Source organism: Anneissia japonica, unplaced genomic scaffold, assembly GCF_011630105.1.
Source record: "Anneissia japonica isolate Jap-2015-1 unplaced genomic scaffold, ASM1163010v1 scaffold11151_len745516_cov174, whole genome shotgun sequence".
Taxonomy (NCBI): Eukaryota; Metazoa; Echinodermata; class Crinoidea; order Comatulida; family Comatulidae; genus Anneissia; species Anneissia japonica.
The window spans coordinates 648,139-674,929 of record NW_022744950.1 but is presented as its reverse complement, the minus strand read 5'-3'; the positions used below and the strand labels follow the sequence as shown (position 1 = coordinate 674,929).

Here is a 26,791-nt window from a genome sequence, read left to right as displayed (position 1 = left end):
TTAATTATCTTGAGTTTTATTGAAATCAAATGAGTATTTTAAAAAAGATTATAATGTTTTATCATATAATTGTTTTTGGGCTACGAAGGTTATTACATTCTTAATTAGCAATTAGTATAGTTGCGTATAATACAATAGTTATCATAAGGTTAGATTAACGGATGAAAAAGTGATATTTAAAAAAAAAATCAACTACGGTAGCAGTCGTCAGTTGGTATAGTGATGTAATCAGTACATTACATATTAACTCATATTGTAGGTTACCAGCTTAAGTACATAGCTGGTGCTGCAGTACGCACTAATAGCAGTAACAAATGATATGCTTTTTGATAGTAGTCTGAATGATGAAGATGAATAAACACTTGTTTTTGATGAACTTAAAGTAATGTATTTTATTGATTTCAATTTATAAAGTAATTTATACAACTACTAAGAATACGATTTCAGGAAGCAAAACAGTCGCTTAATTTTTTATGCTTAAAAATGTAAATAAATACAAACTAATCAAGAATGATTGATATTTGAGGAAAATTCAAGAGTTTTATTTAGAATATTTCATGTAAATGAATATACATGCTACGTGAAATTGCATAAATTACTCTTCAGAATGAGCAAAATTACCTAAGATTTTTCATCACCATCAATAATTCATACACACATTTTCTCAATGTTGGTTGCATTCTAACATTTAACTGTTTTAAGTAAAACAACATATTTTGTCTATGAGATTCGAACCCAAGACATTATCATCTTTGTATTACTAACAGAGGTGTTTCTATACCAAGTGCCCACTAAAAATAATTAAAACAATAAAAATGTTTAAAATAATAATAATAATAATAATAATAATAATAATGACAACGATGATGATGGTATAGCACCTCAAATTGATACAGCCTCAAGGGACTTTAGATAATATATTGCACTCCAAAAAAAAAGTGATTTTATTTTGTTTTGGGATAAGTGAAACTCAGTTGTGTATCATAAATATATTTCTATGTCCAAGAGAAAGCTACTGACTTGCTAAACCTGCCCTCGAGAGCACAGATCCCACAATGCTTGTTTTTATGAAAGTGATATTAAGAGCTATAAGACAAATCAAAGCATATACAGTATATAGAAGAGCATTATTATTTACACATTCAGTATATCCTACAATTATTGCCACAATTTACACTTAAAATAAACAATGAAGTCAGAAAAATTTGAACCAATGAATAAACATACCTTTAAATAAATATGCATTTATTTAAATAAATAAACCTTTATCTAAATTACACAAATTATTATATTATTACACTTTGATTTACATAAACAATGCCAATCCATATCAATACCACTTCTTCATAACATAGGCCTATATATACTCACTGTTATATCCTTTTTTTTTTTTCTTAAAAGCGAGTTTTTATGCTTTTCAACTGAAAAACCCCCACTCCCAAAAAAGCAAGTGTATAGGTATATACCTCAGGACCTAGATCAATCTTCAGCAAACTAGGGTACGTATCCAAAAATGTGACACCTAGAAATCACAGATGGTGCTAATGTATCCCTCTATTGATCTTACAGTCGAATCATCTAAGTATTAGAAACAAATAGAAATAAATTGGACACCATATTATATTTTATTGTCTCTATATAACGTTTGCCAAGCTTTTCAAAGCAAAACCGAATGATTCTTCCTACTGATTTAACTATGCTTTTGAATGTTTAATGTGATAATATTATTATGTACATTAATATGTCAATTTTTGTTGACTTGAGAACTTATGATCTGATCTCAAGTGAACACTGTCGACATGAGAAAGACAATATTTTGAAAGATGACCTATCCCTTTTTTTTATCTCTCACATAGGCCTACTATTAAAATATTAAACACCAGAAGCCCAATAATATTCATTCATTTGTACAGAAGACAAACCTAAACATATCATGTGCCCTGATTTCTCAAAATATGAACTTCAAATTGTCAAATTAGGATAGCTTGAAAAACAATTTTTTTTTTGGTAGGAGCGGTTTGGCACATCGGTTGCGGTTCTGTTTCTCAACCTTGAGTTGGACAATCAATCCCTAACTGTGCATTTCATTGTGTCCTTAGGCAAGTCACTTTATACTGTGGTTATGTATCTCTCCACCCAGGAGTACAAGTGGGTACCTAGTGGGTTTAAACACAAAATGCGCTGATTACAGCTGCAACATTATGGAATTCTCCCCAGGGAACTGAGTATGTAATCTGTATGTGCTTGATCCAATGACAGGGGGTAATCAAGAATGTTAATCGCATAGAGGTCTCTACAATGTTCTATACAGTAAATCGACCATTATTGGTATTATTTTTAAGTACGAAAAGTTGTGTAGTCAATATGACATTTACGGGACAGAGTGTGTTGTGGCCATAAATGAAGAAAAGTGCATTATTGTCCTCTGTTTAAAAAACATAGATGAGAAACTTGTTTTTTATTTGCATTTGGCCTATGGGCATGTTTCTGCTGAATAACGCCAAAAACAAGTGTTTTTTTTAAATGATTAAATTCCTTCGGAACGCATTTCTAGTGAAAAGTGCAACTAATAAAAACACAGTAACACGAGCATTAGTAGGTGGGCGGAGCTTATAATGACGATCACCTACAGAAGCTAAAGTTGACCTTTACTTCCTGTGAGCTACAGCAAATGTTGGGAAAGTAGTAAACAACACACTGCGAAGGTAAGAAAAAATTATGTTAAGCCTAAAGGGAGGGCCTCTTCAAGTCAGCTGTACTACTGTAGTGCAGCTGTTAGAGCTACCCTCGTGAAATAAAGTTGAAATAAAAAAAAAAATAAAAGCATGTCATCCTGTTTTAATGTTTTTCTTCGCCCCGAATTTCTCGCGGACGAATGATCCAACCAACGAAGATGTCAATTTGGGTCACCAATGGGTCATGACTAACACTGTACTGTATTGCGTTGCAGCTGAAAAGTGTACAACATAACACATGTTTTCTGAACTCCAACCCTATAACGAATGCGTGTTAAAACAATTTTTTAGAACGCATTCCTAACCATGTTTTTGTTTTTTGGCCCGTTTCTGCTGGGGAAAAAAACATGTGTTGTTTTGCTCAGCAGAAAGATGCCCCATGATACATTGGTTTAAAATATATACATATTTTACTGATACTTAATAATAACAATCGCAAACACATGAACATGTCATATTTATGTAAACATATACAATTTGATTTGAAATAAAACATACTCATATGCATACAGTATAAACAAAAATACAATCAAATTATTTACTGAAATAAATACAATGGAAGACAATTGGACATTTATTTGAATTGTTCATCATTGACTACATATCAATTTACAGGTTCAAACCAACTGATCCCAGGAATCTGCATTCCATGTCAATATGTAATAAGCTTGACTACTATCGTGAACCTTGACCCCTGATGGGCATTCTGGGTACCCAGCAATCAAATTATGGAATCCCTTGCCAATGGTAACTAAGGATGTCTTGCTTGGCATTTCGAAGATGTCCATTTCTGATTGGTCGCAATCGTCTCTGACTTCCTCCTGTGTCTGCTGCTGAGTTGAACGAATGGGCAGGATAGATTTGATTGGTCCACGGTGACATTGCACAGTGGTGATCGGTGACAGACTGAGGGAGTCGGCGATTATGAGGCGCCCCCACACTGTACCGATGTACAAGTGTTCTTTGATAAGACACATTGATGACACCTGACATTGGTTTGCTGCAGAGTGAGAGGATGAAAGTAATTATAAAATAATTATGGACAACATAAATAAAAATAGTTACAATATAATCGATTGAGTGGAATTATGCACATGATGCACAATATTTTAAACTTGTCATCTGCACAGTCTCTCAAGTGTTATCTCAATCTCAATCATAGTTATTGTTATTACTTAATTACTTAAGAGAACCATGGAGGTACATTGTGGTTTGAATATTTGTACTGCAATATGTGTATTGGTGATATACAATTATTCAGTTGCATCTATAAGTGCAATTTCCACATAAAGTTTTCAAAAGTGTAAATTTCTGAATAGGACCCATGAAAGACATTTCCCTGCTGTGTTCATACCGAAAAGTAATTAAAATGTTAATTTACCACTAAGTCTTTTCATAGTTGCAGATGGATTGACACCAAGGTCACTGCATAATATCTCAGCAACGTCTAACTCCTCCTCCATCTTCCTAGTCTCCACAGTCCATCTGTAGACTGATGTACCTGATAAAAATAAAAATGTTCCGGGAGAAAATTGAAAATGAAATAGAAAAAACATGTAAAATATCAGTATTTGCAGGATGGGTTATTTTAAGCGAGATTTTGCTTGCTATATGGAGTGTGAGAGGCAGTCCAGATTTCCAAGGAACACCCAGGACTTGCTTCATCAACTTCATCTTTACTAACTTAAACCACCATCTACATTAAAATCATCTTCATAATAGCATCATCAGCTTCATTAACATAATCTTCATCAAAATCATCTTCAACAACATCATCATTTTCAAAATCATCATCTTTGTCAACATTATTTTCATTGACACCATCTTCACTGACATTATCTTCATGAACATCATCATCATCATCACCCCAATCACTAGCAGTATCAGCATCCCCACTGTCTGCTGCCACCATTATTGCCATCCTCATCATCTCTATATTCATAGTGCATGTACCAGATAGAAAGTTGTTAGATGAACGGCTACTACTATTATTAATAGCATTATTAAGACACCCACAGTTAAGAAGACTGCAACAGAAATTGCAAGACTCTGTATACAGTAATACAATTTTTGAATAACAGGTGAACATACTGTGTACATATAAAGGTTAAAGGTTATTCATTTATATTATATACAAACCTGGGTAAACATATGTCCAAACATAGTACAAGCCGAGCCTCTCTGCCATCTGTATGTCATAGGACACCATGATATCCACGCTGGATACCTCCAATGGTTCCTCAAAGTGTTTCACAGTTTCAACATCCATGCACAAATCAAAATCACCAACATTCAGGATACTTATATTACCACCAGGATTACCACACCACAATTCAATTATCCTGGAATTCATATTGAAATTTATTGATAACAGCATGACATATTAAAATTCATAGTTAAAATATACAATTATTACAAACATATATAAAAACAAATACAAGACTTTCTTCATACGTTGTTACACAAACTCGCCGCCCACAAATAACGATGTTTTCGTATAACAATAACATTTTATTTTTGGCCAATTGTTTTCCTTTATTTTCATTATGCCCACCGCTGCCTTAAAACCTTGAAAAAAAGATATGTATATTTCTTCCTAATTATATAAATTTAAAGCAGTTAACCATCCCATTACGACACTGTTTACATTCACCAATAAAATTTCATTTTTATGTTCTATGTCTAGGTGTTTTTGGCAAAGGTATTTGTTAACTAAGAAAATAAAATTTTATTTTTTTTCTGCACCCTCTTCTGACAATCTTTAAAAATGTAAGTTTGAAAAACAAGGTATATAAAAAAGTCTCGCCTAAGTGACAGTCCATATGAAATATATTAGGTAACTGAGTATACTAAGTCAGTTCTAAAATTATTTTAAACTGGTAAATATCTTTAATACTTACCTTTCACACTTGAATGAATTTGGTGCCAATGCTAGTGATGTAATCTTTTCTCCCACGTATCGATACGTGAACACTTCCTGTGGTTGTACATATCCATCTCCCTCGTCAAAGACGATCACGTAACCGGTATCTGTTGCAACAACCATCTGCTGTTGGAGATCAATGTGTACCATCGCCGTGGCAACATGATTGGTGTCATTGTTTGTGGTTGGAGGAATGCGGAATCGTGCAATCTCCTCATTATTAGAAACACTAAATAAGACAAAAGACAATTTTTAACATTGCTTATATTTTCCTCAATTGAAGCTGTAGGAGGACTGCAGTTATTTAGTGGTATTGTTCCCGAGACTTTGAAATGTCCTGCCATCAGTTGCTTATCTAGGAGGCTTGGCACAATAAGAAAGTGAGAGTATTAGCTGGGAAAATGAGGTAATATGAGGTAATTCTTAACGAGTGAATTTTTCTTTTGCTCATCATACTCATATATAGTATGTGCAAATCACATGTACCAGTACTAATCACATACAGATCGTGAGTACAGAGCGGTATTTGCACCTACTGTATATATATTTTCTAGAGAGATGACACATTAAATACTTATACATATATTTCTCATAATATAACTAATGTTGTCCAATGAAAATAAATGATGTTTCTTGAATTTGCTTGAACAGGATTTAAGTACAGTTCACATTCCAAATAAATATCACTTCTGGGACCAGGGTTTCCATGGACTTTGGCAGCTTGAATCTTTATTTAGAAAAATTTATATTATGAAGACAACAATTTCATCCAAGGCCACAGAAAAGAGGTCTTTAATTACAGGGAGAACTGCAAGTTTAAATCTATTTATTTTTCATATTTACCTATACACAGCCAGTAGTCCTATAGACAAGCTAAGCCAAACAGTGTAGCTGTCTGCAGAGAAACACATGCACACTATTGATGCTTTGCTAGCCATTACATTCAGATTTTCTTCTTGGATACATTTCTCAGAGTAGGTGAGGATCTGTACATTGGCGTTAGAATGGCTGATCCAGATGTCAGTGTCAACAACATTTAGCAACCCAGCCTCACCTATAAAGAAAATGTTTCGTACATTAGCAAATAGTGGCATCAAAACACTTATTAACCATGCCTTATACTTAAACATAAGGTGTCATGTACTAAGATTTAGTAAATATCAGTGTCAATGTTTAGCCACCCTGTTCACCTATGCTGTTGAAGTTATTATTCACAAATATTGATGTCAACTATGTTCAGCCCCCCCGCCTCACCTATGCAGAAGATATTATGTATATATTAGTAAATATTGGGGTTAAGAATGTTTAGCAATCCTGCCTCACCTACAAGGGCAGATTTAGGCGAGCCGGTGCGGCGCCCCCCACCCCCCTCTTTTGGAAAGTTAAAAAAGAAAAATATATATATATATCTATATATATATATATAAATAATTGATAGCCTAAAACGCCTCAGGTTATTTTCAGGCATCTAGAAAAAAAATTTTTGCGGAGGCACACCCCAGGACCCCCTAGGGTAGTGTTGTCTTGATCCCTGCCCCCTTTGCAACTGGACAATGTACTTGCGATTTACCCTATTATTCCAACCAGATGAAACTATTTCAATAAATTTAAATAGTAAAATACTTATAACACTCACTTGCTGTGCTCATTTCGGATGATGAAGTAATGCTGCAAGCGGCAGCTACATCAATTTCTTCATCAAGTGACAATACCTCATGGAGATTGGCAAACTCTGGCATTGATGCTATCTGGTGTACCTCCTGCATGCTGGGACGGTCTCTAGGATCTTGAGCCCAACACCAGACCATCAAGTCCAAGATGTACACAGGATATGACTGTTCCTATAAAGATCAAGTGAAAAACAAAATTTGAATTCTTCTGCAAAATTTGAATCTAGCTGAGCGGTTGGCTGAGTGGTATTGTTCCTGCTTCTTGTGTTAAAGACCCCCATCTGGCCATCATTGGGTTTTAATTGAAGTCTGATGGTTTGGCTCCTAAATAACTCTCATATTGAGAGTTACTGTAGGTGGGTTTTGAACAATATTTGTAGCTGTAATATGTTTGTAGTTAAGTGGAGTGGAGCTGCACTGTGGCTGCTGTGGGTTTCCAGTCTAAATTTCCAATTTACAATTAGAATGAAGAAGGACAAATAAAGATTTATGATTATTATCAGGAATTCCTTCTGTATTACAGTACAGCACATTTCTCTATAAACACTTACCTTCCTGGTCAGGATTGGTCGTTCACCATCTTTAATTAGCTGTTTGATGACCTCCGACAAACGACCTCTATTCTTTCCGACTTGGCTCTCAAAAGGTCTTTGCATTGACATCAGTTCATACATAAACATACCAAAAGAAAAGCAATCCACCTGTAGTGGTAAAGCAATTTAATACAAAATAGTTTTTTTACGTCAAAATATTCTTTATTTTTAAAGGCCACCTATCTTGGGCCACACAACAACTTTTGCCTTCATATTTTAACATATGCCATACAAATCTAATGCAAGACTATTGTAACTTAAAAATAGGCAAAAATAAATAAATAGTTAATATAAAAGGAATTTAAAAACATTTCATATAGATTCTGCAATATATCGGGGACAGCAAAGGGTTAAAGAAATTAAAGGTGAACTTATGTATATATATACCTTCTCGGTATATGTTTCCTTTCCTTCATATTGGACAATCTCCGGTGCCATGTAACCTGGGGTTCCACCATATCCTTTGGTTCCTGAAGGCAATGTTGAGACACTGATGCCGTAGTCAGCAAGCTTTACTTGCACATACTCGCATGGCAGAATCAGGTGGGGTTCCGGAAGATTCCAGACCAATACGTTCTCTGCTTTCAGATCACGATAGATGATGCCCTTCTGGTGAAGGTAATCAACAGCTGAAGAGACCTTTAAAAGAAAATGTTAATAACAATTAGTAATAACTTGCAAGTCATCTAAATAGTATTTTAGTATAATAAAAATTGGTATCCTACAAGGTATTCCTTTTCAGATCTTTGATTATTATTCTCTCTTTCAAACTACGGGCCCCAATGTGCAGAGCTGGGCCCCACAAGCTTTCAACAGAATTGAAATTTGATTCGTCTGAAGCTAAGGCTTTTGATCTTACCTGGACAATGATTTGTTGGATGACTGGAGAAGTCAAACGAGCACCAACTCTTTTGTAGTCTTCCAACCGGGCATCCAGGGCACCATGTGGTGCTAGCTCTAGGATAAGACACATTGGTTGACGACAAAAGCCCAGCAGAGGGACAATATGCGAATGATCCAACGTCATAATAATAGAGAGTTCTTTACGCGCTGTGTGGTATGCTTCGCACGAGTTGCGTAGAGGATCTCGATGCCATTTGGAGTCGTTCATCTCGTAGCGCTGCTTAATGGTATTGCTTGCTCCTTGGCCTGGAGGGTAGGGCTGAAGCATCTTAATGGCAACAGGTATTTCGCTCATCTGATCTTCTTGGACCATGTGACCTTTGTAGACAAATCCAAAGCTACCAATGCCAAGAAGCTTTGCAACCTCAAGATTCGATTTGTCTATCAGTTTGCCTGGACCTAAATCGTGGTACACCTAGTGGGAAAAAAAAATTGAAATTAATAAATAATAAATAAAAAGCACTTTTTGAAAAAAATTTTTTTTATATCAACACAATAACAAAAAAAGTGTTTGTTTAAAAATGCTGTTGAAGTAGTTTTACTTAAACAAGACTTACCACATCGGGAGCAATATTTTTCAGAAGGATTCTGCCATGATTAGGACACTTGACTTCTTCATACTTCATCCCTCTTAGTACAAGTTCCTCAAATAAGAATCCATAAACCTTGTATGGCCCCTCTGTATCACTGAAAGATCCGAGTCTGAAACATGCAGAAAACTCAAGGGACCTCCTTTCTTTATCTGGTGTGAGAGATTTTGGTGTGTGGCTTGGTGTTGTTTTTGGTGAGAAATTTTTTATGAATTTGTCTTTGGATGCAGATCGTGTTTCAGCAATGGATCTCTGATTGTTTTCATCAATAGCTACTTGAATAGCTTGCTCTGGAAGTAGTAAACCTCCAACTTTTGCTCTCTTAGTTGAGGATCTTGATTTCTCAATTGTTGGGTTTTGTACAACAACTTCAGGTGTGCCTCCCGGAAGCTCTGGTGCATCAATGCCACTGTCATCATTGTCAGTGTTACTAGAGTCTTTACTTGTTTTCTTTTTACCATTTTCATTTTGAGTTCTCTTAAGTGAATGATCATAGTTTGACAATGGAAGTTGAAGCTTTCCATTAATTGGGGAACTAATTGTCCAAATGGTATTTTCCTTCTTTCCTTTGTATAGCCTTGGACAGTGTTGTCGTAGCATACTTTGGATTTCTGTTTTTGGAGTTCTTCTCACAGGCTTTGGACTGACACCCTCCTCATGGAGAGCTTGTTGGATGTCATCAGGATTCCAGTCTACCACTTCCCAATCTGTCTCATCTACATCTTCCACAATGGTTTTGTTGTAATCAATCCAACAGCGAATACAAGGTACTATACGTGTTATCAACAATTCTCCTTCAAATGTTTGTCCAAGAGGCTCGTAGAGCGTTGGATAAAAATTTTCAAGGAGAACATCCAGAAGATCAACAATGGCAGCAAGAAGTCTTGATGCAATTTCTAATGATGGAAGAACTTCAATATCTGAATCAGTAGACAGAGAGCCACATATAGAAGACCCCGAGCTTGATGCAGCTGAGGAAGGTGTTGTTGTTGATAGTTGTTCCTTCTGAACAGAAAGGATCTGGTTTGGAATCAATATTTCTAACTGTCCCAGTCTTGAAGTTGAAACTGTTCTATCCTGACCATCAATTGTACTCACAAGAACCTGAACAGTATCAGGTCTTCTTTCTTTCTTAAATACACAACCCAACAATGATTCCTTATTGATCTCTTTCACATGGAATAACGGCACACCATGTAAAGACAATTCTATGCCAGTCTGCCAACACATCCACATTAATCCTGAAGACCACTTTTGGTGAATATCTTCACCAAATGATTCCTCAGCATTTTTTGGCAATGTGTAAAGAGTTTCAATGATACTGTTTAGGATCTGATCTGAAAGAAACCTGCTGATGACCCGTGACCAAAATCCACTTGGAATGTACTGAAGAAAGAAAAGCCGGCGAATGACTGCATAAGGATTCTCTCCAGCAGTGAGGCTAAAGCCCGGACCTTCTGTTTCTGGAATTGGTTGAGTGGAAAAAACAGCTTGATACTGGTCTGCAGCATTTTCATCTGTCCTGCGAACCAATATTGGGCTTGTTGAACGAGGGCGCTTATTTTGTGGAAAGAGTGTCTTGAAGCCATTTCTTTTGATGCCATCTTCTGGAGCAGCTGGAGAACTAAATCTTGCAGAGACTTCATGTGCAATTGCAAGAATGGAGGATGTTGTTGTCTGGAAAAATGTCTGATCTCTTTCAGGTGGCACTGGTTTTGGACTCGGCAAGTGCAGAGACTTTATTCCAACTCTTGCAGTTTCAATTTGTGATTGAAGTGGAAGAAACTAAAGAAAATAATTCAATCAAAAATGGATTAAAATTTAAATAGTGAAAAATATTTAAGACAAGGAAGAAATATTATAAAATCTCAAAATTAATTATGATATATATTAATTCAATCATTTATTCATTTTTCAATTCATCCATTCATTCATCAATAGATCCATCCTTACTCATTAATTCAATTAATGCAATTACAGTAAACTATTATGAAATATATACTAATTGTCATAAATTTGAAATATGTTACCTCTTGTGTGATATTAATATTCTCTCTGTTGACTGGTATACAGATCATCTCGCCCTCTTGGGGCAGTAGTGATGGTATGAGGAGGTGTTCACTATCAAATGCAACAGCAACTTCAAACTTATTCAGTAAACTCAGGATGTAATGTTTGACGCCAGATGACTGAAATTTCATCTTTAGATCATCTATTTTCATCACACCTGTAAATAATTATTTGTATTGGATCGTTATAAAAGTGGTGATGCCTTGGGGTGTTTAGGAGGGCACGAGACTCCTGGTGGGGAAAGAAGCAGCCAATCATTTTTCTGGGAGCAATGTTATGAAAAAGCATTTTGACAGTATGAAAGTGCCATTTCTGGGCAACAAGATGTGCCTATCTTAAAATTTGCTCCAACCATGGTGGGTTGAGTTGGGTGTGGATTATCTGTTGGGGACTTTTAGACCTTTCGTAGGAGAATATCAAATATTGTTTTCTTTTTCATTAAAAACATTTAAATTTCAACAAATCAGAAGCAAAAATTACATTTAAAAAAATTTAATTTATCTGTAAAATCGGTATCGCATGCTAAATAATTAAAACAAATGCAAAACTGTACCACTTTTGACACAGGGGTTGATTTCTGGAATAGTTACAACCTTGGCCAGAGTGTCACAGAGCCACTGAGGGTCAAGAAAATAATAATCAGCAAGCATAGCATCTTCATAATGTAGCAGAATACCTGAAAGAAGCCCAGAAAATAAACAATGCATTAATAAATAATTTTAATTATTAAAAGACATGGTAATACAAATTAAGTTAAAAAGACAATATAATAATATCAAGATCAATGTTGTAAATGTAAGTAAAGTAGGTTATAGCAGGGAACAGTTATAGGAAGTTATGTCAGTCACCTGATTAAAGCCAGTATCATAGGAAGCTATAACTACTGTAGTTAGTTTTATATAATTAAAAGAAATATAACTATATACTGTAATAATATAATAAATAAATAAATAATGTCAAGGTCAGCTGTGTAATATGTAAAATTTAGTAAAGTAGTTTATGTCAGTCCCCAGGTTCTGTTTATAAGTCCACAGACAGTAAATAAACAGTAAAGTTCAATTGCTATAGGCTAAACAAAATGTTTCAGGATAAACAAATAAAAAAGTTCAGGATAATAGAAAGGCATAAGCAAGTAAAAATATAATTAAAAAAATAAACAAGATTTAATTCAAAAAAGTTTATTATACTTAAAATACAGATATAAAACCCTTCTCAAAAACTTCCCCTATTTTCTGACTAATGGACTATCCAGTTACTGGCAAAACTTTAAGGGAGTATAAACTTAAGGCTCTTAATCATAATAAACCATGGAGTGAGTCACTGTGCAGCACAACTTGCAACGTTACACTTATGTCTCTAGGACAGGACATGAGTCAGAGAGAGTGAGATACCGTTGTTATGCAGGAAACGTGTCGCTTGCATTAGTTCTTCTTTATCATGGAAAGACACTTGCGATTGCATCTGCATTACATGCGTCACTTCGGTTCTAAAAAACACGAAAAATAGCAAATTGCAAATTGTAAGTTCGCCAAAATTCACAGAGTTGTAGATGATCAAAAAAGGAAAACTGTCAGATGTTCTAAATACAAGAATATTATTGATAAGAAAACATAGTTTATAGCCAAAAGCCAATATACAGTATTAAATTTAAATGTCCAAATTTCTTTTCCCACAGACGATACATCATCAAATAGCTACCTGTATTCTGTAGTTGTTAGCACTGGTTCCTTTTTCTCATCCCGTCTTTCTGCCGCTAGGTATGCAATGGCTTTTTCCAGAGCAAGGTATGATGTTGGTACCGGATGTTTCAGAAGTGGTTCACGATCACGTTTGTCACGACCTTCTAAGAAAGAAACAACGTTATTCATTTGGAATTTGTGATATGATTCTATTGTAACAAATCATGTCCTGTTTATTCTAAGATTCTAATAATGAGAGGAATGAAACAGATTTAATAATTCACTTTTGTTGAATTAGGCAGTTGGCGATTCGGGCCAACATTGGAAACAGTACATGGACACCAGGAAAAAACATTATAACCAGAGATTAAGGCTCCAGCCCACTTGCAGGACCCATTTTTCCTAAAATTTTTAATTTACTAAAATAGACATTCCATCAAATCAAACCTCCAGTTTAGCTTTTGACATGGAGATTTTTGGTGGATCAAGTACCAAGTAACACTGCTTTTAAATACATGGTAAGATGATAAGATTAATGAGAGAATAGTGAGTTCAAAGTTCAAGTTACTTCTGAAAGATACTTAGGTGTAAATTTTGGTCCCCCACCACCGAGGCAGGGGCGGATCCAGAATTTTTTTTAAACGGGAGGGGGGGAGCGCACAACTTATTCAGAATAGATAGGTGAGAGCACTAATTTCAAAATATGCTTTGAAATTTTGAAATTTAGTGGCAAAACAAGGAGGGGTGGGGGGCACATGCCCCCTACTAGAATAATTTCCAAACAATCAGATGCAGACTACAATGACCTCATCCATCATGTGACAGTATTAAAGTCAAAATGACCAGTCATACAAGTGCACAATGGTACAGTAGTTGTTGACAGCTTAATGCTCGTTATCTAAACTAAGACTGCCACCAATGTTATCGTTAGCTTACACGCTGGATCATTACTCACCCGTAATGGAAAATGCTGTGTCATAGATCGTGTCTCGGAGCTTGGTCACACTGCTGCCTCTGACACAGTTAACGGGCACGAAGGCTCGGACGTCTGGCAGCCCGAGGTCTTGAGGGTGAGCAATGTCAATGAACCGCTCATTGACCTTGCGCGTGAGGTCCATGAGATAATCCCGTGAGTAGCGTGGGCCAGAACGCAAGACATCAAGATGTGTTCCAACTATGATCACAGGTGAATTTGGAGCACGCGCCTGGATAAATATAAAAGTGCAATATATATGTGAAAATAAGAATAACATACAGTAGTCAGATTGTGGTCATTATTTTTATTACAATTATTTATCATTATTATCATCAATATCATCATTAAGATTTTCATAATCATAATTGTTAGTATTATTATCATCAACATAGTTTATTGAAAATGACAAATATTATATTATAATGATTAAAATACATAGAGAATTAGCATTAACCATACAAAAAATGACAAAAATAATTCTACTACAAACAAGGCATAACAGTGACACATTTATTACTCTCATTATTTTTATCATAATAGTGTTGGCCAAGGTCGAGGACAATCATGGACAATGAACGAAATGCTTTAGGCCAGGCACACATTGCGGCAGCAGATGGTAGGCCTCGAATCCAATCCAATCCAATCTTCCGACTTATAAGTCACATTATACAAAGTCTCAATGCACCAATTCGAGGGAGTGCTCATTCTCCTACTCTCTGTGTGAGGGCTTGATTTTAAAAAAATTAAAAACAAATGTTCATAACTAGCATAGATGTAGACGTACTTGGCTCCATAGTAATTCGTCCATATATTGAATCTAAAGAAGTACTTGGCTCCACACAAAAGTTAAAATAAATGGTTTCTATTTTTGGAATGAAGTGATCATGGTTCCTGGAAAAGTGCTTTTGTATTATTAGATTTGGTTTGGACCCTGACCTCAAGATACATACATATATATAGTAATATATACAGTAAAGAACCGACTTCTAAAAATTTATGACAGCATTCTTACTGAAATCCAAGACGGAAACATGGTGTACTGATAATGTGTGATTTGTCTGCAACCTTTGACATTGTTGACCAACGCATTCACCTCAAAAGATTATCTAATGGTTGCATTACGGGCAAGTCTGAGTTTGACGAAGTTTAGTGCTCTTTAGGGGTCATCTGGCTGTCACTCTTGTTGATGTTTGACCTTTGACCCATGTCATACATCAGGAGAGAATGTCATTCATTCAATTTCCTGAAAATCGATTCTCAATTCTTAACATTTCCATCATTGGTATTCCATAAAAATGTGCATTGTTGGAGTTGTGTTTCTGAAGATGTGCCTTCGGTGGAAATATCTACACTATGTGTTACTCCATCTGAATCTTAGAAATATTAGACAAACCAGAAAAGACCTACAGAATTTTTCAAGAACATTGACTTCACTTGTCAAAACATTAAAATATTGATAACATCCTTTAAACCAAGTGGTCATCTTAGATCCATCATAATCCAATCTCTCTCTTTGCATTAGTCTTAATTGGCATCTTAAATAGAATAAAATTATTATCTTTCCAAGCTGCATCCCAATTCCTCTAGAATAATTTTTCTTCTTCCTATTAAATTCAGTCCTGCTTTTACCACCCTCAAAAATAGGCTTTAGACTTGCTTTTCTCCTTCATTTTTCATCTTGTGTTTGCCTGTCTTCTTTACTTTCATAATTTTGGTTAATTTGATTTGATGCACTTTTAGTGATTTTTTAAGTCATAGATGAATGCGCATTACAGAGCAGAACATTTTTATAGAACTTGGCACAATACAAATTACTAAAAACAGGTGGTTTCAATTCTAGAAAGATCAAAGAAAACATTTTTTATTTGAAATATAAACTGCATTCGACTGACATTTACAGCCAATAAAACTGAAGACTGAAGACAATTTAGCCTTCAAAATAATTAAATCAAGTGATTAAATCAAGAAAAACCTATATGGCATCTACATTTATCGAAAGTGACAATGATATGCCTGAGGTAATTTCAGATTTAATATGATAAAGGCCTAAGAAAATCAGTTTCCTTCGCATGGTACCGTAGTGATTTCCAATTTAAAAAAAAGTGAATTATGATAGTCTCTGAAAGGCTTATAATGCAGTGGGTTATTAGGTAGGTCTAACCTCCTGGTAGACATTTGTTTAATAAATTACAATGCATTGTAAATATTATTATGAAATATTAGAGCATTGCCTTCTTTTTTTTTAGTTCTTTTATAAGTCAATCACCTTGTTACCTCATAACCACATGCCTTTCTATGCCTTGCCTAGGAAGTCTAGGCTTCATTTGTGTTAATCAGCCCAGTGAAGTGAGTTTTGTTAGCTTCGAAGTGTGCAATCAGAGCTTGGCCTATATTCATCACAATGTAAAACCACCTCAACTTTGAGCCTCTTGCACACAAGGTGCAAAAAATAGGAGGCATTAAATCCAATTAGTGCCTGCTCGGATATAGGAGAATTATGTGCAATTGAAAACGTCACTACTGGCTTATAATTATTATTACCTCACCTGTATATTGACCAGCCACTGTTGCAGCTCATTAATTCCTTTCTCTCCGTCTGTTAGCTTCCAGAGGACCAAGTAAAGGGAACGCTTCGTTAGGAAATATTGATGAGTGGCGTAAAACTCTTGCTATTTGAGAAAATGAATAAATGAAACTATTATTTGAAATCAAATATAACTAAATCATGGAATCAGGTGGGAATTGCAATTACAATTAAATGCAATATAAATTAACAATAAAAAAATTAATTTTATTTGATACATAATAGTGCACTACACATCATGATTAAACATCTCATAGCATTTAATACTATCAAACCTGGTCCTTTTTCTTGCATATGATATTATTACTGTTATTGTTATTCAGCAAATGTACATATCTAGATATACAGTTTTGGCTATGTTCTCACACGGCTGCTAATGGTTAGCAGGATCCGGATTCTGCTAACTGTTAGCTGCCATGCGTCCATACGAGAAAATCCAGATCTGGATATCACTGGCCAATAAGAAACTGGAAATTGTAAACGCGTACGTGTGATTGATTGATGATAAAACGCGCTCAACTTGCTAACCGATAGCGCTTGCTAACCGTTAGCAGTATCCAGATACTTCTCACGCTAACGGTTAGCTCCCGATCCGGACACTAGGGCTCTTGTGAGAACCAGGCTATTGTGAATTGGCAGGAGATGGGTTATTTTCTGGGAGATTCTTCTTGCTTGTGGGGGTACGGGAGGCCTTCTGAATTTCAGGGAGGCTCCTGTGACTTAAGGGAGACTTGGACTTTGTAAACTATGTAATGTTGAGATGTTTGTTCACAAAGCACTTTATTAACTTTCACATATTAATTGCTGTGTTGTGTCAATTCAATAAAATTAATAAATATATTGTATGTGCAGCTTGTCATATGCAAGAAGAATATATTAAATTATTAATGTTGATTATATGTAGTGCTACTACATAATACTGTACCATCATTATTCTGTACACTTATAATTGCTATTTCTAACACTACCAACCACTAGAGACGTATGCCATAATGCGCTACAAGTGCACAACCATTGACCACTACCACTATCACTATCAGTGTTATCAACTCTGATAATGTTAGTATCGTTGCATTTTTTGACTGAACTACATATAAACATTTGATTGTTTATTTACCTGTCCACCAAAGTCCCATGTACTGAAAGTAACTTTGCCATATTTGGACTTTTTCTTGCAGTACGTCCATTCAGAAACGTCAACACCAACAGTCGAGAGGTGGTTACCTTTAAGAGTCTTGCCACCAATGTGAGTGTTTCCCTGCCTTTCAGCAAAACTCTTAACAGTACAGAAAAACAATTACTAACAATAAAAATTAATTAAAACTCAAAAAAGGATTAAAGATTCAAGTAATCTATAGAAATACAATTATTTGTTATAAACTACTTAACTATTTTAATTGCTAATTTTTGTATATTTAAGTCACTGGCGGGCAAAGAATGGCCAGCGTGCCACATGTGGCCCAACGACAATTTAACGACACTGTAGACTTAAGCTTTAATAAATACAAGTGATAGAGTGAATGAGCCACCTATTGCTTTAGTTGAATGTTTAGGGGTCATTCAAGATTTTAACTTAAATTTTTAAATGATTGATTGATACTGACACCGGAGGAAATAAATTTCGACCTTCAGTAAATACAAGTAATACAAGCAAATCATTGTTTAATTGAATGTTTTGGATTTTCCTGCTTTTAACACAGAAAGTATATTTTTAAATGTTTAATTGATAATGACATGTGAGGAAATAAATCTTGAAGTACAGTCAAGCCTGCCTCATACAAATTGATTCAGTAAAGTCTATCCACCATTTAGCAGCTTATTAAGGCTGAGCTGTTCAAAAATAATTAAACATGACAGAGCTTTAGATAACTTGCTCTATTGAAAAGTAAGCACTGAAATAATAGAGGTTTCGCACGTATGCATACATTTAGCTATCCGTAACAGTTTGTATAGCCATGCTGTGCTTTTTGCAATGACAGCGACATTTAAGCATTGGGCCTTCAGACCTAGACCAGGGCCAGGCATAGGCTATTCCGTTTCTTCTCTCATCATGCTTTTCAAATTCAAATTTTAATTGGCACGGCCTAAATATTTGGTATGTAAGGTTTTGGAAATTGCAAGTGGTAGCCAAAATAATACCCCTTCCCTTGTTGCCTGGAAGAGTTATTTTGTGACTCAAAAATGCCTGGCTACTATATAAGCTAGGCCTAGGGAGGCCCTTACCCTACAGGAAATGCCAACACTACCAAGCACCAACATTTTTTTAATACCTCAAAATGAGACGCATCCTATCATAACTTGCTGTCACAAAAATGGCACGTACGTTAAAGATATATTTATTTTTTAAACTTACTGTAAAATGTAAAAATAAAAACGAAATGGTACTAGAAATCCGAAATTTTCCTATGCATGTTTTTCATGTACAGTACATGTAGTGAGCGAGATATGTGTGCCGTTCACACGATTAGCAGATAACATAATGATAACGTATATGTCCACACGGTTAGCGGATAACATAATGATGACGTATACGTCACACTAACCGTATGCGTTCGCATGCGAAACCTCTCTAAAGTCCACATGAGCAAAGCTTCCATGAAGGCTGGTAGCTAAGCTGAACCTACTGCAGCAGGAATTAGAGATATAAAAGTACTACGTCACATAATTACCTCGGGTGATTGGTTGCCATATGGGCCACTGCCCTCTCTCCGCAGCTCATTCAGGAGAGTGGTTTTGCCAATGCATGCTTTCCCAACAAACATTAACTTCATCCTGGCATAGGGTTTAGCACTATGAAGAAAACAAATAAAGAAACTTGTAGTTATACATATATCATCATCTATAATGCAAGATACCAACAAAACACAAGCTGTCTCTATAGTCTAGTCTATAAAAAAAAGTAGTAATTTATTGAAATAACTACTGTATAATGAAAATGGTGATTATAATGATCAATCAATGAACAAGCATTTGTAAAGGGCCAATATCCACGGCAGAATGCAATGTTCAGGGGCGATGACAACTCAATAAAAGTGCACATTAACTTATGATAATGAGAATGATTATGATAATAATAATCATGATAAACAATAATAAAAAAAAAATAGAAAAGGAGCAGATGGATATCTAAAGAACACACTTCAAACTAAAAAGTATCCTCTAGTCTTTGTACTTACTCATCAAGAATACATCTCAAATAACCTAAGACATCCTTCACAAGAAGGTTTGATGTCATACTCGACAATGGCTCTGTTAAGCTACAACCATCAACCTTCAGGTCATAGAGGTTCTGCAGGCGTCCCATCTCTGGTGGTAGCGTTGTAACCAATTCATTTCCATCGATCCTCAGGTTTGACAACTTGGTCAGGTACTGGATGTCTTTGGGAACCTCAGTCAGGTTGTTGTTAGACACTGCGAGAAATGCCAGGTCAGGGAATAGCAGTGTGATGTCATCACTTGGAGATGGATGATTTGTCACAATCTTTGGAACTTCTTTTTGTAGCTCTGTTTTGTCCTCCACAGGAAAGCAAAGAGAAACACACTAGAGAAGTATAACTTCTCTATTAAAGACTATACATAATTTAAATGATTAAATTATTATTTTAAAAACAGCCTTTTTTTTTTACTACATAATTGACCCGTAGCATTTTCATTAAGAAAAGTAAATATAAACTTTATTGATGATATCATCATCATCACCACGACTATTACCATCACCATCATCAACAACAAAATTGTTGTTGTCTCCATCACCATCATTGTTACCACCATTACCATCATCATTATCCTTTTGGTTTTCAATGTCGTCCTTATTACCCCAATCACAGTGTTTATCATCATCAGCCTTCTGATCACCATCAAGATCATGATCATCATTAACAAATAATTGGTCAAAAGAACCCATGAGGTAACTAATCATTCAGCTGCCGACATTATCTTAATTTTTCATAGCCCACAGATATACCTTTGGAAAGTACATTAATGCAAATACACTGTTAAGATATTTTTATAAATAACATTAATCAAACTTACTGACTGATCATGTTCTCCAGAATCCTCAAGTTCTTTGTCTTCAGAAAAATTAATTTCCTCTGTCCTTGACACCACTTGCAATTGCTTAATATTATTATTCGTGAGATCCAGCGTTCTTAAATTTGCAAGAACACGGTGCCTTCGATGCTTGCAGTATTGCAGAGAAACAGCTGGTGGTGACTGCAATGGTGATGAGATGCTTTGTCCATCTTTGCTGTCCCTTCTAGAGTCTCCCATACCTCCTGGTGCCATCAAATGCACATTCTGTTGTGACTGGATAGCTGGGCTACAGCAAGGTTCAATGCCAAGCAAGTCAGAGATCTTCTTTTCATTGTCTACGGAAGGATTAACATGTAACATTTTCAATATAGAGTCTTTACGGGAGAGAGAACCAGCACGGCGACATGTCACAGTCATTGATGTTATCAAGTTGTTGGAGACTTCTAAATCAACAAGACCAGCTGGGAACTTATTAATTGGACCAAAATCTGTTATTTTGTTTTCAGATAAAATAAGTTTTGACAATTTTGGAGCAAGACAGGGCAGTCCTGTAGGTATTTTGGTAAGTTGGTTTTTCGAAAGGTTTAAAACTTCCAAACAATTGACTTCATCAGCACTGATTGGTTCTTCATCAACCTCATCATATCCTAGACTACTAGTGCTCCATAACTGATGTCTTCTGACATTTAAAAGAGTATGTTTCCTCTTTGGTTTCTCATTTCCAAACACTTCAGAGTTGCTGGATGTCGTTGACTGTTCAGATGTCTCGGTAAGTGTCCTCCCTTTTTTAGCAGTCCGGCTACTTGATTCTGAATAATTATGAATTGGTCTAAATTTGTCACCTTCTTCCATTCCAGAGTCACCATCTTCATCACGCTCTTTCTTGAAGTCATTCATATCTAATGTGAACTCATTTGACTGCTTTTTATCCTTGTGACTAGCTGTAGAAGAGTGAAATGTCTGAGAGTCATCTAAACCATCAAGGATATTGCTTGGCAATTCCTCTAATTTGTTCTTAGAGAGATCTAAGTTCTTCAGCTTTGATGCCATCCACATATCGAATGGAAGTTGTTTTAACTTGTTCCCATGTACGTTCAGAGTCTCTAATGAAGGTAGGTGGAACATCACTGCTGGAAGCTTCTCTAACCAGTTGTTGTTGAGATCAATTTGAGTTAACATTGGGCAGTTCCATATAACTTCTTGCACTTCGGGTGGATTCTTTACAGCGGTACTTAGAATAGAAGCAACAGTATGTCTTTTATCAGACTTCTCCACCTTGACAGTCTCCTTCTTGGACTTTCCTATTGGGAGTTTACTGATCTTATTCTTGGCAGCATTCAGAACATGCAGTGATGGCAATTGGAATATAACTAGTGGAAGTTCTGATAGGCTATTGTCTGATATATCAATTCTTGTGATGGCTGACAGAGCGGGATGCTGGATACCTGGAGATACCTCATAGTTTTGCAAGGTTATATTGTATCTTAAACTAGCCTCTACTAACCAGTCAGTCTCAATTAGTATTAATTCCATGTCATGCCAATCAATTGCGACAGGTACATCAAAAGATGCAGAGTTACTCACTAATCGTTTAGGTATAGCAACTGTACGCCTACGATCCCTGCTAATAGAACGACCTCCATCTTTAAGCTGCTGAGCCATCTTTGAATAGTGAGGAGCGTGATTGCTAGACTCTTTAACAGACTTTCCTGACCTCTTTTCAAGTGGTTCAGTTCCAAGTTGATCTACAGTAACTGCACAAGAAGCTGCTTTGAATTCTGCTAAGCAATCAGAGTTAACGGTAAACTCAGAGTCTGGATGTACCCCAGAATGTCCCAGCATGACACGGACAATATCGTCTCGTCGGCTAAGCAGAGCAGACAGCAATGCTTTACCTTCGGTGTCCTTGGCACCGTGTTTGAGCAGAAGTGTTATGATTTCCAATTTATAATCAAAGGCACTGCAGGCCTCAAACAGTAAGGATGAGTTTTCTTTTGTGAAGAACACCTTCTCTGAAAACTTTGGTGATATCCTTTTACTTTCGGTATTGTCAAACAAGCAAAATAGAGATTGAATCGGTGCATTCACATCTGCTCCGTACTTTAAGAGTAGCGACGTAATCTCAACATTCCATGACAGAACAGCTGCATGCAGAGGTGTCTGCCCGACAACTGTGTATGTATTAACATCTACAAATGGCTTTTTTCGTGTAGAGTTTGTGAAAGGCATAGAATGGTGCTTGCGACGGTTTGGTTGAAATTCAAGTAGAGTCTTTACGACCTCAACATGGCCGGCAGCACTGGCAAGATATAGGCTTGTCTGTCCATTTATATTGCACAGGTTTATGTGAAAAGGCAATCCTCCTTTGTAAGCTTTTAGATTACTAGACGTCTTCTGATGTAGCTTTGTTTTACCCTACAACAAAATCAGAATCATTTTAGCATAAACTCTCTTTTCGAACAATAAATGCAGATTCAACACTAAATCATGTCAACATGTGGGAAATAAAATAGAGCATTTTAAATAATTAAATAATTTATTTATTGACAAGTTCAACAAGTGTGAAGTCTAAATCAGTTCAAGCACTACTTTCCAAAGGGGTCCTTGACACTAAGCAATTTACAAATGAAATACAAAATTAGTCATAAATAAAATATACACTCAATAAAACAAAGGATTAGTTTAACAAATGTTTGTTCAGATGACAAACACACTTGGTAAAGCATAATTGTTTCACAGGAAACAATACCAGATCACAGATCACTTTTGTTGTAAAATGTAGAACAGAAGACAATTAATATCTAACACATTATGTAAATTAATTCAATCTTAAGTAATCTATTAAATGCACTCAAAATTGGGTCAAAAGCATCAGTTGCTTATTTATTGAGTAATTACAGTGCATTAGTATTTTCTGTATGTATTGATTTAGTACATTTACTGTATGTAATGAGTTTATCTGGGCCAGTTAACTGACTGATAAGGTAATCCTAGATTTTAAACCATTGGAAGTTTATATGTTTTGTATGGGCTCTATATAATGTAAAGAATTTAAAATATAAAATTGGGTTACTACCCACAAAAAAGAGAAAAAGTGATACTGGTAAAATATTATAATAAATGAATGAATAAATTTCAGAGAATGCTGTAGAGTTTTAAAATAAATATTTTATTTCCATGCTCACAAACCAGATAAGTGTCTTATATAAAACAACCATAATAAAAACCAATTATTTTTCTTTAAAGATATACCAGGTGTGGCATGTATATATGAATATCATTCAATAGTTATACATTAAAAATGAGTTGACAATCCCGTCTCTTGGCCTCTGTTTCATGAACCTTTGCTCAGCGTGGTGAATTGCACGGCAAATTAAAATAATTTCCTCTGGACGTTCAGATTGAGTAATGCAAATATGACTCAATGCTGTCCTATAATCACGAATGATACCCAGAATGTTTGCTTTGATGCTGCAGCACTGCTCACAGAAAGGCCAGCATAACATGTATATTTATGCAAAGGTAAAAGATATTAAGTGAAAGCATATTATTAGAACAGATTGGGCAAAATCTAGTTTTTATGTTATAGAATTGTAAAATAATTTAGAAAATTACTGTGATTGCATAATATGAAATACCTTGAGAAAAAGGTGTTAATCATGTTAATCATGGTAAATTCTTTAGTTTGCGAGTTTGGATTAATTTACATTTAATCGGAGGGATTTCTGCCTAAATCATCAAAACACTAAAAAACTTTTAATTACATGGCATACTATAATATATATTTAAATTAACGCCTACATCAGAAATGAAGAAAATTTGTTAATACACTGAGCCACTTACGGGAAGGAATGATGCTTGATAAACTAAATCTGCTTAGGGGCTAAGGGCATGGAGTTGTTTTTTAGTTATAAAAAATACAGGATTTAAACCCACCCTACAGGCAAGCATCTTAACCACCAATTAAACAACACCACAATAAATTAGGGTGTTTTAATCACCCTGTATGAATTCTCTCATCACATTCCTAAACTTTGGCTCACCACCATGCAATGGGCAGCAAATTGGAGACAAACTATGTAAACATTAAGAAGGCAAAAGATTTCATGAATATAGTAGACCCCTTCACCTGATCAAAGTTACCCCTTCACCAAATACAATCATTTCATTTGCATAATTCATGACATTGCTTTTGTCTGTACAGTTTTAGTCATTTGCTAAGGAAATAACTTTGGCAAATAACATAGCCCAGGGGTAATTCAACATTGAAAATTCTTTCACCTTATTAATACATCACAGAAAAACATCTTTGTCTTGATTTCAGGAAATTATGATGAAACTTTGATATTCATATTCATAAAGCAGGTTATATCACAAGTGAAGTGGAATTAATATGTCTTTAGGGTCACCGATAAAAAAAAAAACATTTTATGAGCATGACAAACAGCACTAACACCGTTAAGATTACATTAGAATTATAGTGTCAAGGAATTTGGAAGTACTACTCCTCCATTGGACAGATGTATAAGCTCTATCGAATCTACATATTTGATTTGTCCTTATATGGGCATGAGATGACATCATCATTGCAACACTGTATATATATAAATGTGATATGACATTGCGATCATCATGCCCATAAATGGGCAGATCACAAAGATTTGTCACATGTGGATAAAGCTTACAGTTATATGTCAGGATGCTCTTGTCAATTGTGTAAAACAGTCAGTTGTCTACTTTTAGAACGTTTAACCTATTCTTCAAATGTTATTTATAGCTAATACTTCACTATAAAGATTAATTTTGTATTACACAATCATGCACTATAATTTGGCTAACACTACAGCCATATAAACTCACGTTCTTATTGCTAATAAGCCATTTCGTAGTTTGAACTGCACATGCCCATACCACATACGCACAACATAGGTTTATGTCGATCGATCTTGGAGATGTGCATGCGCAGTTCAGACTATGAAAATGGCGTATTTTATCATATATTGCAAAACAGATGGGTAGATGGGATACTGTATTAAACCATAATTATAATTATATAAGATATAAGAAATTTTATTGGTTTTTGTACATAGCATAAATACATATATCTAAAGTGGAAGAACACAAAACATTCTAACACAATTTAAAGGGATATATACAAAAACAACAAATAACTATTTATATAATGCATTTCACTTACATCTGTATGCAAGTACTTAGTTAAAAGAACAATATTACAAATATTTATTATAACAACAGACTATGATATAAAAGAAAATAAATAGGCCAAATAGTTCAGTTCTTATATTTCCCATTTTATAGCAATTAAATTTTCTATATTCATATAGTTTTTAAGACGCTCATAGATTTGAAGAGGTTAATCGCATTTCTTAAAATTACCAGAAGAAGTGATCCAAATGAGGGGACCAGAATATGAAGAAAGACTTTCTGAGAAGTCACAATCACCCCCTTCCTTCTGGGTAAAGCTAATCAAGGGTGACAGTATATGAAGGCCTGGAGTTTAGTTGTTCTTGGCCAAGAAATTACTTATATTTGACAGACCTAATGCATTTGAAAAAGACACTACTAATATCATATATGACACATTGCCAAGTTTAACAAATCTTGCAACAAGTTATTTTTATCTGGTTACAATCAAATTTTAAGTAGCTAGATTTTTTTCCTTAAAATATATAAAACTGCAATTGTAGTCTCATAATCAATCACCAAATTCAATTTAAATTGAAATGAAACTGAATTTATATATTAATTGACAAAATGTATATAAATTGTTTTTCTTCTTTTTGTAGTTGTGATGCTTTTAGTGATAATATATAATTATATTAGATATATTTTTATACAGTACTATTTGAATAGGCAATGTCTAAGGCTGAGATGAGCAAGACTCAACGGTGTACGGTAAGAATGGCCCCGGAAAAAATGGCCCCGGAAAAAATGGCCCCCGAAATAATGGCCCCGGAAAAAATGGCCCCGGTAAAAATGGCCCCATATGACAGGTAGGTAAAAATGGCCCCAATA

At 35.2% G+C, this 26,791-nt stretch overlaps 1 protein-coding gene across 6 annotated transcripts in view; it reads right to left on the bottom strand.

Annotated features, from left to right (window-relative positions):
* Positions 1 to 1,224: 1,224 nt before the first annotated feature.
* Positions 1,225 to 26,791, bottom strand: part of LOC117119761 (leucine-rich repeat serine/threonine-protein kinase 1-like) — a 60,970-nt gene continuing 35,403 nt past the window's right edge. For 4 of the 6 annotated variants that reach the window (XM_033264635.1, XM_033264637.1, XM_033264640.1 and 1 more), the window contains 20 exons: positions 20,756 to 23,170; positions 19,900 to 20,264; positions 19,393 to 19,513; positions 17,841 to 17,999; positions 16,686 to 16,808; positions 14,119 to 14,368; positions 13,183 to 13,327; positions 12,876 to 12,970; positions 12,038 to 12,160; positions 11,445 to 11,641; positions 9,382 to 11,199; positions 8,781 to 9,239; positions 8,309 to 8,560; positions 7,880 to 8,029; positions 7,295 to 7,499; positions 6,502 to 6,712; positions 5,636 to 5,887; positions 4,875 to 5,077; positions 4,117 to 4,236; positions 1,225 to 3,735 (listed from right to left, as the gene is read on the bottom strand). In XM_033264635.1, coding sequence (XP_033120526.1) covers positions 3,353 to 3,735; positions 4,117 to 4,236; positions 4,875 to 5,077; positions 5,636 to 5,887; positions 6,502 to 6,712; positions 7,295 to 7,499; positions 7,880 to 8,029; positions 8,309 to 8,560; positions 8,781 to 9,239; positions 9,382 to 11,199; positions 11,445 to 11,641; positions 12,038 to 12,160; positions 12,876 to 12,970; positions 13,183 to 13,327; positions 14,119 to 14,368; positions 16,686 to 16,808; positions 17,841 to 17,999; positions 19,393 to 19,513; positions 19,900 to 20,264; positions 20,756 to 23,170 — 8,046 coding nt within the window. In that variant the 3' untranslated portion in view covers positions 1,225 to 3,352. The remainder of the gene's footprint in view (positions 3,736 to 4,116; positions 4,237 to 4,874; positions 5,078 to 5,635; positions 5,888 to 6,501; positions 6,713 to 7,294; positions 7,500 to 7,879; positions 8,030 to 8,308; positions 8,561 to 8,780; positions 9,240 to 9,381; positions 11,200 to 11,444; positions 11,642 to 12,037; positions 12,161 to 12,875; positions 12,971 to 13,182; positions 13,328 to 14,118; positions 14,369 to 16,685; positions 16,809 to 17,840; positions 18,000 to 19,392; positions 19,514 to 19,899; positions 20,265 to 20,755; positions 23,171 to 26,791) is intronic. The other 2 variants (XM_033264638.1, XM_033264639.1) reach the window with 2 other exon arrangements.